At 31.0% G+C, this 12,966-nt stretch overlaps 2 protein-coding genes across 3 annotated transcripts; one reads left to right on the top strand and one right to left on the bottom strand.

The window, feature by feature from the left end:
• Positions 1-3,768: 3,768 nt before the first annotated feature.
• On the top strand, positions 3,769-5,343 carry LOC25486185 (probable F-box protein At4g22030). Its single transcript, XM_013607395.3, has one exon. It carries the CDS (start codon positions 3,876-3,878, stop codon positions 5,145-5,147), a length of 1,272 nt encoding a protein of 423 aa, XP_013462849.2. The 5' UTR covers positions 3,769-3,875; the 3' UTR covers positions 5,148-5,343.
• A 1,868-nt stretch (positions 5,344-7,211) lies between these two features.
• LOC25486186 (cytochrome P450 716A67-like) lies at positions 7,212-11,426 on the bottom strand. Of its 2 annotated transcripts, none has more exons than NM_001405052.1 (6): positions 10,822-11,422; positions 10,467-10,681; positions 8,810-9,054; positions 8,331-8,718; positions 7,599-8,056; positions 7,212-7,499 (listed from the first exon to the last, which is right to left on the bottom strand). In NM_001405052.1, exons 1-5 carry the CDS (start codon positions 11,102-11,104, stop codon positions 7,625-7,627), a joined length of 1,563 nt encoding a protein of 520 aa, NP_001391981.1. In that variant the 5' UTR covers positions 11,105-11,422; the 3' UTR covers positions 7,212-7,499; positions 7,599-7,624. The 2 variants fall into 2 exon arrangements, with proteins under 2 accessions (NP_001391981.1, XP_039686272.1); XM_039830338.1 differs by having other exon boundaries at positions 7,381-7,499; positions 7,612-8,056; positions 10,822-11,426.
• Between the last annotated feature and the right edge of the window lie 1,540 nt (positions 11,427-12,966).

Consider the following 12,966-nt stretch of genomic DNA (forward strand, 5'->3'; position numbering starts at 1 on the left):
TTAATTGTCTGCGGATCTTTTTGTAATGTATTTCCTTTTGCTTTTGTTCCTTTTATCAAACTATTAATGTAATTGTTTTGATTTTCCTATTTTCAGGCACTCTTTGTGCTTAAATTGTCAGTAGGGGTGTTCATGGGTTGGGTAAACCCAAAAAACCATCAAACCCATCCAAAAAAATTCAAAAAAGTGGGTTGGGTTGGGTGATTGGGTGGATATGATTTTAAGAAATAAAAAACCCATAAAAAATAACGGGTTTTGGGTAAAACCAAACCCAAACCCAATAAACCCACTTACCCAATAATGTTTATTTTTTTTTTCATTTTCATTTTCATAGGGAGGAAGGAGAATAACAAAGATTTTGGTTATAACGGGTGGACATTTTACCTCACCCAAACCGGAGTACTCTATATGGTCAGGTTTTATGAGTAATGAAATTTCATTTAAGCTTCTTAAAAAAAAAAAAAACATTAATTTGGCTTAATTACAATTAACAAAAGTATAGTTTTTACCGCTAAAGAAAAAAATTAATTTGAAGACACACAACAACGTATAAAATAAACAACATATTTTCCACTTATGTGTTGTGTTGCCACTATTTTAGATAAATAGATTTTTGTTACATGTTCTTATAATAGTAATCTTATCTTGTTAAAAAAAATGTTAATGTTATCTTAATTCCTACAAAAAATAATTTATTTAACTATTAATTTAAAAATTTGGTGTATCAATACACTTAAATTATTGGATGTACCATAGAATTTGTCTAATAATATAGATATATACACAAGCTTGTTAAAAAAAAATATAGATATATACACAGCCAGGCCAACATGTTAAAGGATATTTTTGACACACGTCATTAACTAATCCATTATTGCTACATCACTATATGATATTAATTTTTTTTAGTGATATATTTGTTGTCATTTTAGATAAGAGACAAAATATAAGTGTAGGGTAGTCGTAAGCATATAGGGAACAATCTGCTAAGTTGCCAAGGAGGGTGTGGACTGTGGACGAGGAAAGGAAACTGTATAGCCAAGTGCGAGAGGCTTGAAGCATAGAGTTGAAAGATTTGTAAAGTACATACCAGCAATAAATAACATTGTGGCCATGAATGTCTACCACACACTTGATAAGGAGGGTGTGAGTGACAAGTGTATACCCTAAATATTGAAGTCTGCTACTCTCAACTTCGATGGACTAGTTTGGGTTATTAGAAAGAAGGGTTAGTTAATTTTTTTATCCCTATAAATATCTGCAGTTTTGTTTTTAGTCGTTATAAAAATAAATCACACTTTTTATCCTAAAAAATGTGATTTATTTTTATAGCGACTAAAAACAAAACTGCAGATATTTATAAGGCCTAAAAACTTAATTAACTTTAGAAAGAAAAATGGAGCCACGAAGCCCAACGTCGAACCTAGTAGTAGGAGAAGACCAAATATAAAGAAGTAAAATACAATAACTTTTTTAAATTAATATATTATATTTAATTTAAGGACAATGCTATCCAATGCCCCCGAGACATTGGTTAAGAAGCAATAAATGAACATGCAATAAATGAATCAATCCCACTAGTTTTACCTCTATTAAAGTGAAAAATAAATAAACTAATTAAAATAAGGAAAATGTGCATTCAATACGTTGTCAAATTTCCTATTTTGAGATACAAGCATTAAATTCTTTTACTTCTTTTTCCTTCAAAAAAAGCATTGAATTCTTTTTTTTTTAAACAATTCATAAAGAATTCACGGAGGTTCAAAAGAAAAAAAAAATGATTCATAAAAAATTTACGGAAAAAAGAAAATTCATTTGAGTAAAATCCACGTGAAAAAAATAATAATTGTTAAGAAATGAAAATAATACACCTCTCTTTTATTTTAATTAGTTAATTATTTAAAGGAAAGAAAATCATATTTTTAATAGGATAAGGAAGTAAAATCCACGTGAAAAATAAAGGTAAAACAAAGGTAAAATAAAGGAAAGGAAATTTGATATAGTATTAAATACAACTTTATTTTATTTTAATTAATTGACTTATTTATCACTTTAATTAAGGTAAAATAAATATAATCTATTCATTTATTACTTCTTAACCAGTGCCCCGGGAGCACCGGTTAGCAGTACCCTTTATTTATAAGAAAAAAATAATTTTGCTTACGTAAACTGTAAATTAAAGCAACATTAAAAGAAAACTCAAGAGAACCCATAATTGAGTCATATACTCCCTCTGTCCCGCAATAAATGATCTGTTTGAAAATGTGCAATTTTGACCTAACTTACTTTGACCATATTTTTCTACTAATATACAAAGATAAATAATATCATATAAGATGTCGTTAGATTCGTCTCGATGAGTATTTTCAAAATATCAAATTTTCATAATTTTTTCCAATATATTATTCAAGATATTTAAACTTAAAATTACACATTGATATACGTAATTGGGTCAACTGTGTCACTTATTAAGGGACGGATGGAGTATTAATTAATTTTTTTAAGAAGTTGAGTCATAACAAATTTCTTTCCAAATAAAAAAACTAACAATTATTCTAACTTTCGGAGTTTGAGTTGGGTTTGAAATGTAAAAAATTAGAAATTAAGACAAACAATACTTGATCTTTTGTCATAATAGAGAATTGATTGTGGCAAGAAGCCAGAAACTATAGGTTGTATAGTTTTGCTTAGAATCAATTTTAAGATGAAGAATAATTTTACATATGAAGAACCAAACATCATTTTATCACATTAAAATCACGTTAAACTATTAAAATCACGTTAAGCCAGAAGCCATAATTGTGTGTTTGGATCATTAATATTTGAAGATCAATGTTAATTGACATGGCTTTCTCATATAGTCGAAGATCAAAAGGAACTTACTAAGCTATATAGTTTTGAATTTGAGGAAAAATTGAACATTAATCTAATTTGCATTGAAATATTGAGTTTTTTATTTTAATTTGTTGGGTTTGATGTTGAAAGTGATGAACGAAGATGATGATTTTTTTTTAGAATTTTTGGATTTGATGATGAATGTGATGAATGTTAACATTTTTTTTAAAAAAAAAATATGACGGTGAGGATTTATTTATTTAAGGGACTCAAGTTAAGGGGACCAAAATGTAAAATTAATTAGTTAGAAGACCAAAATGAAAAACAACAAATAAGTTAAGGGACTCAATATGCAATTTACCCTAAAACAAATTACAAGTCTCTATTTATATCTCAAACACAAACACTTAGTTGTTAGCTAAGCATCTTAGAATTTAAGTTGATCCTAACTCAATTCTATGAAATCAACTTGTAAGATGAGGATTGTATCCGCTTATACACATGTAAATGTTCAAATCATCTCTCATATAATGTGAGACTCATGGAACAATGTCGGAACATATAAAACGTGACTCGAGCGCCTCACTGGTGAAAACCTAATACCAGATAATCCAACAGATCTCGGATAAAAACATAACAAATATCATTATTCATTCATTACTCTATACAAAATTCAATTATATATGATGCATAGAAGAAATCCAAGTGGGCAGTAGTAGTTGGTTGGCTTTACTACTTCGTGGTCCCTATTGATCGTTGAAACAAGCCAAGGCAGCCAAACTTGTTGAAATTTATTAATTAGAGAATACATAGAAAGTCAATAAAAAGGCCAAGTCTAATCTAATGTTACGGTTGCTCATGACTTCTTCCCATCTATTCTAATTTTGATCCATTTCATTCCTCTGTCTATATATATACCACTCACTCCCATTCATTGTTTTCATAAACTCTCATCTTTTATCAAAAAAATAAAACAATAAACTCTCATCTACAATTCATACACAAATTTTTTAAGCTCTCAATTCTCATCAATACAATACATGGTTTGTTTACAAATCTCAGCAGCAGCTAATTTATGTTCTTTGAGGACAGTTAATGCTGCTATCCATCTTCCAAAACTACCAAGTTTGTCTAATTTATCAATTCCACAATTATCAAAAACAAGAAAACTAATTGAGGAATTTAATGGATCCAAAGATCAAATAGAAAGGAATAATAATGTTGTCCTCACAACACAATCACATGATGAGTTGTACAGACAAAACAATAAGAAGTCAAATGCTATTATTAAATTATATGCAATCTTGGAAGCAGTTTCTGATAGAGTTGAAATGCATCAAAACATTGGCGAACAGCGTAACAATTGGAACACTCTTCTCTTGAACTCCATCAACATGATTACTCTTACTGCTACAACCATGTCTGGTGTTGCTGCTACTGCTGCAGCTACTTGCTCTGATTCATCACTTTTGGCTTTGAAGTTATCTTCTGCTCTTTTATTCTCTGCAGCCACTGGATTGTTGCTTATCATGAACAAAATCCAACCTTCTCAATTGGCCGAGGAACAAAGAAATGCTACAAGATTGTTCAAGCAACTTCAAAGTCAAATCCAAACTAAAATTGCTATAGGAAATCCTACCGAGGAAGATGTCAAAGATGCAATGGAAAAGGTTTTGGCACTTGATAAAGCATACCCTCTTCCTTTATTGGGAGCAATGCTTGAAAAATACCCTTCAAAATTTGAACCTGCTAATTGGTGGCCTATGTCAAAAAAGGTAAAAACACAAAGCAAGAAAATGGGGAAAATGAATAATGGGTGGAGTAAAGAATTGGAAATGGAAATGAGGGAAGTTGTTGAAGTGATAAAGAGAAAAGACGCTGAAGATTATGACAGACTTGGAAACATAGCATTGAAGGTAAACAAGAGTTTGGCAATTGCAGGGCCATTGCTCACAGGAATTGCAGCTATTGGATCGACATTTGTAGGTAGTGGTTCTTTGGCTGCTTTTGTTCCTCTTTTGGCTGGTTCATTGGCTTCTGTAATTAATACTTTTGAGCATGGTGGACAAGTTGGCATGGTTTTTGAAATGTATAGAGCTTCTGGTGGTTTCTTCAACTTGATAGAAACTTCAATTGATTCAACTTTGGGAGAGAAAGATTTAGAGAAAAGAGAAAATGGAGAGCTATTTGAAATGAAAATGGCTTTGCAATTGGGAAGAAGTGTATCAGAGCTGAGGGAACTTGCCTCAAAATCAGCTTCTTGTCGCATGGAAGGTATCGAAATTGATGAATTTGCCAGCAAGCTATTCTGAGATAATCTTCAAGACTAACACATTATTTTTGTTCTTTCATGTATAGATTCCTATTCACATTCTTTTATTATTTTATGTATAAACATTGTTAGTCCTTTGACATAGAAAGCAAATGTAAATATAGACAACATAGATCTGATTTTGCATATATAATTTCTAACTTCATCCTCTAATTGAGTAGGAGCACTGATAAATATATTCTTTTCCCAATTTGTTTCATTTAGTCTCTTGTTATCGAACTTAGAAGTTGCAATTCATGCACCCAATGTATGCCATGTAAATTCCCATTGCTTCACCAATGTCTGTAGAAACAATCGGGTTAGACCATAATGTTTTGGCTAGAACGAAATTCCCTTTGTCGTCTTGGGTACACATCCCAAACTCAACACAATTCAAGGATGCGGAGAAGGATGCGTCTTTGAAGGGATCCTCGGCCGGTTTTCTCCATATTACATTTGTTTGCAACGCGTTCATGTGCCGGTTTTCTGTTATATATACCAGAGCTGTTCGTGGTGACAACTGTTGTCCCGGACTGTACTTTAAAAGACGACCTTTATTCCCCTTTCTTTGTATTTATAACAAAAAATAGTTCAAATACATTGCATGATAAACGAAGATAATCCAACTATGTCGACACCCTGCACCTCTTGGCCACCACCTACCTAAGCACTCAAGAAAGAGTTTTGCTATTTGTTGCGAGCGGCACAATCTTGAATACATTATACATTGCAAATATATTTCGACTGATAGATCCTCTTTTCACACAATACATGAGTGGATTTATATAAATTAAACATGATATGATAAGATTTTATCATGTCTTTGTTAAATCAAATTTTTATCCAATTATGTTTTTCTATCCAATTCTGGTATATCAAAATGACATCACTTGTGCCATTAGTTTTAGTTACTCCACTTCAGAACTACATACTATAAATCCCCAAAGCAGAATATGATTACCACATGCGGTAAAACTCTCCTTGAAGATTTTTTTTTTTGTTGTCAAATAACTTAGTAACGAGAACCATATATCTTAAGTATGGAAAAGTGTATAATCGTAGGGTTCGAACTTGCACCCCAACTAATCAAATGTTTATGCAACTATCAACCGAACAATACTTACAAAATCTCCTTCAAGAGGTCAAAAGAAGTCGAAAGAAACATCTAATGAAGTCGAAAGAAACTTGAACTACATCATCTCATCTCATCTCATATAAATTAAACACCATTGAATTTACTAGCTAATGCCATTTAGATGTTAGTTAAAGAAATAATAAACCATTTGTTAATGAAAAAATATCTCTAATTCTCTATGTCTATTTCACTAATATTCTCGGACAAAATCGTTTTTCTGTAGTGCCAAATCTGAATTCAATAGTTTATTTAGTTGAGAACAATTCTGAATTTGATGGTGGATTGGTTTAAATTTAGGTTGATATCCTCTTTGGACTTTTTAGGTTTCTTTTTGTTTTGAAAGAATTGACTTTTTAGGTTGACTTGACATGCTTGATAACAAATTAATTTCAAATATTATTTTTCCCCAGTCTTCAAATTTTATTTGATAACAAATTAATCAAACAAATTAAGTCCTCACAGAAGAGATATAATAACGAATTGAAAATTCAATTTTTTTAATTTGAACTTTATAATGTTGAACATTTTAAGACTTATGGTATGGCCAGTTGAGTCAAAACAATGTTGGTTTGGCCAAATCCAAAGACACTTCAAAATAAAAGACATTTCTAAAATGGAGCATTAGCCATAGCTTATATTGACAAATTAAAAGTAAAAATTGAAAATTGGTGAATGAAGAGAAAAAGTCGTCCACAACTCTAATTTGTAGTAGGCTATTTACCAAGCTACTACGTAGTTTCGTATTTCTTTGCATATATCGCAGTACTATTGTGCAGTTATGGTTTTATTTTTACTATGTCGTATGTTGAATGAGACCCAAACTAAGGGATAAGGCTGCGAATTTTGAAGAGACTATGGATGTGTTTGTTTTATATTTTTTAAAAATAGATTGTGTTATAAAAATCTAGATATTTTTGTTAGAGATTTGAAAAAATATATATATATATGTTATTTGTGTTTCTTTATATAAAACACATAGTATTAAAACACAAAATCTAGATATGTGTTACAAATTTTCCTTTAACAACGCATATTATTGTTCAAATTTGAATTTTAAAGCATAAAACATGAATAATTAAATTTAAATTTGGATAACATATAGATGGTGATAACTCCATTAAGTGTCATGCACTTCGTGACAGATGGTGACATCTCTAACTATCAAATCCATGATGTGCTTCACACTTGTCGCCAAACGCTGTATGAGCTTAGTGGTACCTGTAGGTGCAAGAAAACATGACACAATTGATATGAGTTTTCAGTGAAAGAAAATATTATAGATGCTAAAAGTGACACACTATGTAATAAAATTCATACCTTAAAATCTTACTGTGATGCTGCTTTTATGCTTTCACTTTGCGTAGAATAACATGAGCACCCTTTTCTGGCTGAATAGTCATCACTAAATTTGGAGTATGAGCATAGGTTGGAGAAAGTTCAAAATAGAAATTTTGTAAAATCATTGACACTGCCATCTTTGCTTCCAATAGGGAAAAGTTTTGTCCCATGCAAACTCTAGGACCCCCTCCAAATGGAAAATATATAAATCTACCATTTGTTGCTTTGGAAATTCCTTCAGCAAATCTCTCAGGATTGAACATCTTTGCATCATCACCCCATAGTTCATTGTTATGTTGAAGCAAAATAATTGGTAAGAAAACTTCCACTCCAGCAGGTACTTCCATGTTTCCAAACTTTATGTCTTTGCCAACATATCGAGTAACACCAAATGCTGGTGGATACAACCTTAGAACCTCATACAAAATCATAGGGAGCTGTCACAAAAAGATTTATGCTATCAATAAGTGAGTCCAATAAAGTTTATATATTTTTAATCTGAGCGGATCAATCCCACCGCACACTTAAAGTCAGAGCATGGACTCGCCCACTGAGATTGGCATCAGGAGGAATCAATCAAACCTGAGACCTTGAGATGAATAGACTTCAAGATTTCAAGCCAACCACTAAGTCAACCTCAAATGGGTTCAAAAGATGCAATTTTTAAAGGAAAAATACAAGAAGATACAGCTAATACATTAAAATACTTACAATCTTAAGTTTATTTAGTCCTTCATAGTCTGGTTTTTTGTTGCCAAATATTTGTAATACTTCCTCCCTAGCACGTTCTTGCCAATCAGGGTACCTACTCAACAATATCATTGTCCAAACAAGCATAGTTGAAGTAGATTCTTGCCCTGCCAAGTAGAATAACTTGCATTCCCCCACTACATCTTCAAGACTCATTCCCATATTCTTGTTGTTTCCATGATCTCTAATTTCTTGGTGGTTTGACTCTAGAAGAAGACCTAACAAGTCATTCTCAGTTGCTTCACCTGCCTTCATTGCTTTCTCTCTTTTGTTAATTATATATCTAAGAGAAGAATCTATATCTTTTTCAATTTCATGCATCCTCCTTTGAGTAGCTGTAGGTATAAACCTACAAGTAAAAATAGTAGTCATGTAAAACTAGCCTCTTTTTAAAAATCTTGAAGTAATGATAGAAATTATGATATGAACATTAGTCTTACCTCCATAAAGGGATTAAAGATTTCACTAGATTTTTCATAACAAGTTCACCTTGCTCTCTTTGAAGATCAAATATTCTTTTTCCTTCTTCGTAACTACTTCCAAATGCGTTTCGAGAAATAACATCACTTGTCAAATTCTGTAGGGAAGGCCATATGTCTATTTCACCTGATCCATCTGATGACAACGTTGACTCCCATTTGCTAATCATATCAATGCAACTTGTGAGGAAACTTGGTGCCATGATCTGTGGTGTAATAAGAAAGAAACAACCAAAGGATTCAAATTTTGTGTCAAACTAAGTACTTGTAGCTTATAAACAAAATTATGTATCTTGCAGGGACAGATGCAGAAATATCGAATAGTGAAGGCATCATATATCTCTTTCAACGATATGTCACTTGCATAGTTTTAAATGAATGGTAAAAAATTATTTTGGTCATAAATGTGTGATGCATATGAATTTAAAGAAAATCACATTCTCAAATATCTCTTTAGTAATTTTATTTATCAAATTAACTTGCAAAAACTATATTCGAGGAACAAATTAACTGATTAAAGAGACATTTTTAAGGACTGTGATTGACTGCAGTTGGCAACTTGCCACATTCACGCAGTCATGCATTTTCGATCGTCCGATTATGATCGGATGGTCCTGATTTGAGAACAGAATTATAAATAAAAATTAAATAATTTTTTCTGAGCTACTTGATCAAGATCAGACGGTTATTAAAGTAATGAATGTGTGAAAAACTTGACTGCATTAAATCATAATTACACGTTTAAAGAGGAGTATTAGAGATAACGAAATATGTATTCACTAAATTTTAACGTTACCTATTTTAAGTTAAAAAGAAAATTGCAACTAACTTTTGTTTTGGAAAAGACGAAAATCACCTTAGATAACTATCATGGAGAAAATCTTTGAAGTCACAAACGCATAGTGTTTGAGCACACACACCTTACAATATTTTTTTTAATAATGAAAAAAAAATTGATATCAAAATGATTTAGTATTTCAAGAAATGACATTTTTATATGTGTATGACCAAACACTATTCTTGTGACTATGGAAGAATGCCTCGGTATCATGATCTATGCGGGATGGATGGATGTTCTCGCAACATATAGCATTTTTCTTAAAAAAATATCAAAACATAGTGGAGTCACAATTTATAATATAGATCAGGTTCATTTCTTTTTTTAATGTATTAAGTAAGTACTAAAGTTTATTTATTTTCTAAAACCAAGTATAGGCCAAGGCCTACACACCATCTCACTTGGGTCAGTCCCTAAAACTTTGTACTCCCTCCGTCCCTGAATAAGTGATCTATTTGACCATTTCACACAGATTAAGAAAAATGTAAAGATGAAAGAAATAGAGTGATACTTTTACTGAGTTGCCCTTGTCATTATTTTGAAACTTTTTCATTTTTAAGTAATGATTACTTTCTTTGTTCCACTACAAATTTTAACATGAAGACCACAAAAAGTATTTATAAGGGGTAAATCTGTCAAATTTTATTTAGAAATTTGAGAAGGTCAAGTATCGTGGGACAAATATTTTTTACAAATAGGTACGTGTATTTTGCAGATAAACAAAGGAAAATAGAGACATGCTTGAACCAATTTATAAATATCTAGTTAAAAGAAAATAACCTTCAATTTTTCTAACTGGAAAGCAGCGTTCATTAACCTTCTATGCTTTCTCCACTTTTCTCCCTCGTGAATTATAAGACCACTAAATAGAAATTTGAAAATCTCATATTTTGGCTTTTGTAATTCAGAAGTTCTGTTTAAGACATCTTTTATTAGCTCTGGTTCTGTGAGAATCAGCCTTGGTGTTGTTCCAGACCAAATGAAAGGATTCTTCCCTGCATTGAATTACATTTAAAAGGTTAAAAAATATATATATATATACCGTAAACATATTATTTTTTATTTTATTAAACTCCTAAGGCTTGTGACCATGTAAGTAAGTGTTGCTCGATTGAGTAAAGAATAACGTACGTACCGTAAATTTGAACAAGTTGTTGAATGTAGGGAATGACACGAGGGATTATATCATCCGACAGTTCCATGGGTTTGGATTTGGCTTTCTTTCCCATCTTATATGAATCCTTCAAGTCCCCAAGCACAAGTCTATAAGAATTTCCATTACATCCTTGTTCTCGTAAGAGCTTCTCTAGCCTCTTTGGCTTCAACCAAATCCAATTCAGTACTCTCCATGTGTATACTAAACCAAGTGTTACAGTGATGAGAATTATGCCATAATATATGGCCAATGATGCTTCCATTTCTCTGCTTGTAGGTGATAAAAAGTAGTAGATAGAGAATAGAGAATGCAACAATGAAACCAAATTAAGTAGAGAATAGAGAATTTATGGCCAGTGAATGATGCTTCATTTCTCTAATTGCTTTATAGAATTTGGTAGGTGTGGGCAAGTAAGAATCATTCATTATTGTTTGTGGGAGCATTGGTGTGGACGTGGGTTTTTCTTACCTTTTTACTGGTGTTTTGGAATCTAGTTGGTTGATCTCTGCTAAGAGAAACAGAAAGGGAAAGAGAAAGTGTGGGCAATAATAATAGTGGTTTGATTTCTATTAAAACAAACTTGATATTATTGACAAATGTATTTGGCTACCGCTTAAGTTTGTATATGTGATGGTCAACAACAATATTAAAAGCATTATCTCTTCATTATGAATATTTAAATGAGCGTCACATGTACACATTGTTGATTTTGCGGCATGTTAATGTTACTATAAATTCAATTAGCATACTCCATCCGTTTCAAAATATAAGCAAATTTAATTTTTTAGGTTCATTCAATTAATGACGTATGTGGTTTATATTATGAACCATATATATTATTAATTGAATGAACCTAAAAAATAAAATTTACTTATATTTTGAGACGGAGGGAGTACCATATAGGATAAATACATATGCTAATATATTGTCATGTCAATATAAAAACATGTGAGTTATCATATTTACTAAATGTTCATATTATTATTAATATAATTTTTTTTTGAACAATATTATTAATATAATTTATTAAGTGGAATCTATTAAAATTAAAGAAGGGTGGTGCTTCCAAATCATCATTCTTTATAGCCTATAAAAAATGGTACTCCGTATAAATATAGTGAATGGTATGAAAGAATCCCTCCGGTCACCATTATAAACAAAAATCTATATTTTAGATTCATTCATTTAATAATGTACATGGTCTTTATTATAGATCACATACATCATTAAATAAATGAATCTAAAATGTAGTTTTTTGCTTATATTAATAACCGGAGAGTATGTGTCTTCCCATAATATTTTTGTAAAAATTACCATATTAATGAATGAATTTAAAATGCAAAATTTTGTTTATAATAACGACGGGAGGGAGAGTGTAAGATGTTTCCTACATAATGTAGGATTATCACAACAACGTACTACACTCATTCCTACATTAATGCAGCACGTCTTCTGGTTCCTACCGTCATGTGTGGGCATGCCTTACAAAAAATATTAGTGTTCCCCAAAAAAAAAAAGTCATAAATGTTTATAATACTCGTGCATCTCGAGGGTAATGTACTCGTGCATCTCGAGGGTCATTACTCGTGTATCTCGTGACTAATGGAATTCTCGCTCTACTTCTTAAAAATTGCACTATCACTTTTATCAACACAGATTTATCCTAACTTTTTTAGTTTTCAAAATAAAAAGACCAATTTATGTACTAAAACTTATATTCCCAAATAAATTGTAATTAAAACTTAATTTGAACTTCAAACAGTTCTCAATACTAATGGGAAAATAAATATTATATTCGTCCTTATATCTAAGCATTTACTTGACAAAAAAGTATCCTTAAATGTAAACATCTTTTCAAATTACTAAATATATTTATTTTTTTCCTTAACATACCCTTAATTAATACTACTAGTTTAGTCTTGAAATATGAAAAATCATATTTAATACATAAAGACAAATGACAATTTGGTAATATTAACACACAAAATAAACACATTAATTGCACTAACTATTTTTCTTAAGAAATATGAAAAAGTAAGAAGTGCTTAGATATAGGGATAGAGAGAGTATAAATAAAAAGTGAGTTAAAAAGATGATGTGTGTATATTTTTTACGTTTTAAAAT

This window comes from Medicago truncatula, chromosome 2 (genome assembly GCF_003473485.1).
Source record: "Medicago truncatula cultivar Jemalong A17 chromosome 2, MtrunA17r5.0-ANR, whole genome shotgun sequence".
Lineage (NCBI taxonomy): Eukaryota > Viridiplantae > Streptophyta > Magnoliopsida > Fabales > Fabaceae > Medicago > Medicago truncatula.

What these genes read in the sequence shown, in the direction of transcription:
- LOC25486186 (NM_001405052.1), bottom strand. Translation starts at nt 11,104, where the DNA reads ATGGAAGCATCATTGGCCATATATTATGGCATAATTCTCATCACTGTA. An exon ending in TCCAGTTAGAAAAATTGAAG is followed by an intron (nt 9,055 to 10,466) that starts GTTATTTTCTTT and finishes ATTACACCACAG; the next exon opens with ATCATGGCACCAAGTTTCCT. An exon ending in GACTAAATAAACTTAAGATT is followed by an intron (nt 8,057 to 8,330) that starts GTAAGTATTTTA and finishes TTTTTGTGACAG; the next exon opens with CTCCCTATGATTTTGTATGA.
- LOC25486185 (XM_013607395.3), top strand. Translation starts at nt 3,876, where the DNA reads ATGGTTTGTTTACAAATCTCAGCAGCAGCTAATTTATGTTCTTTGAGG.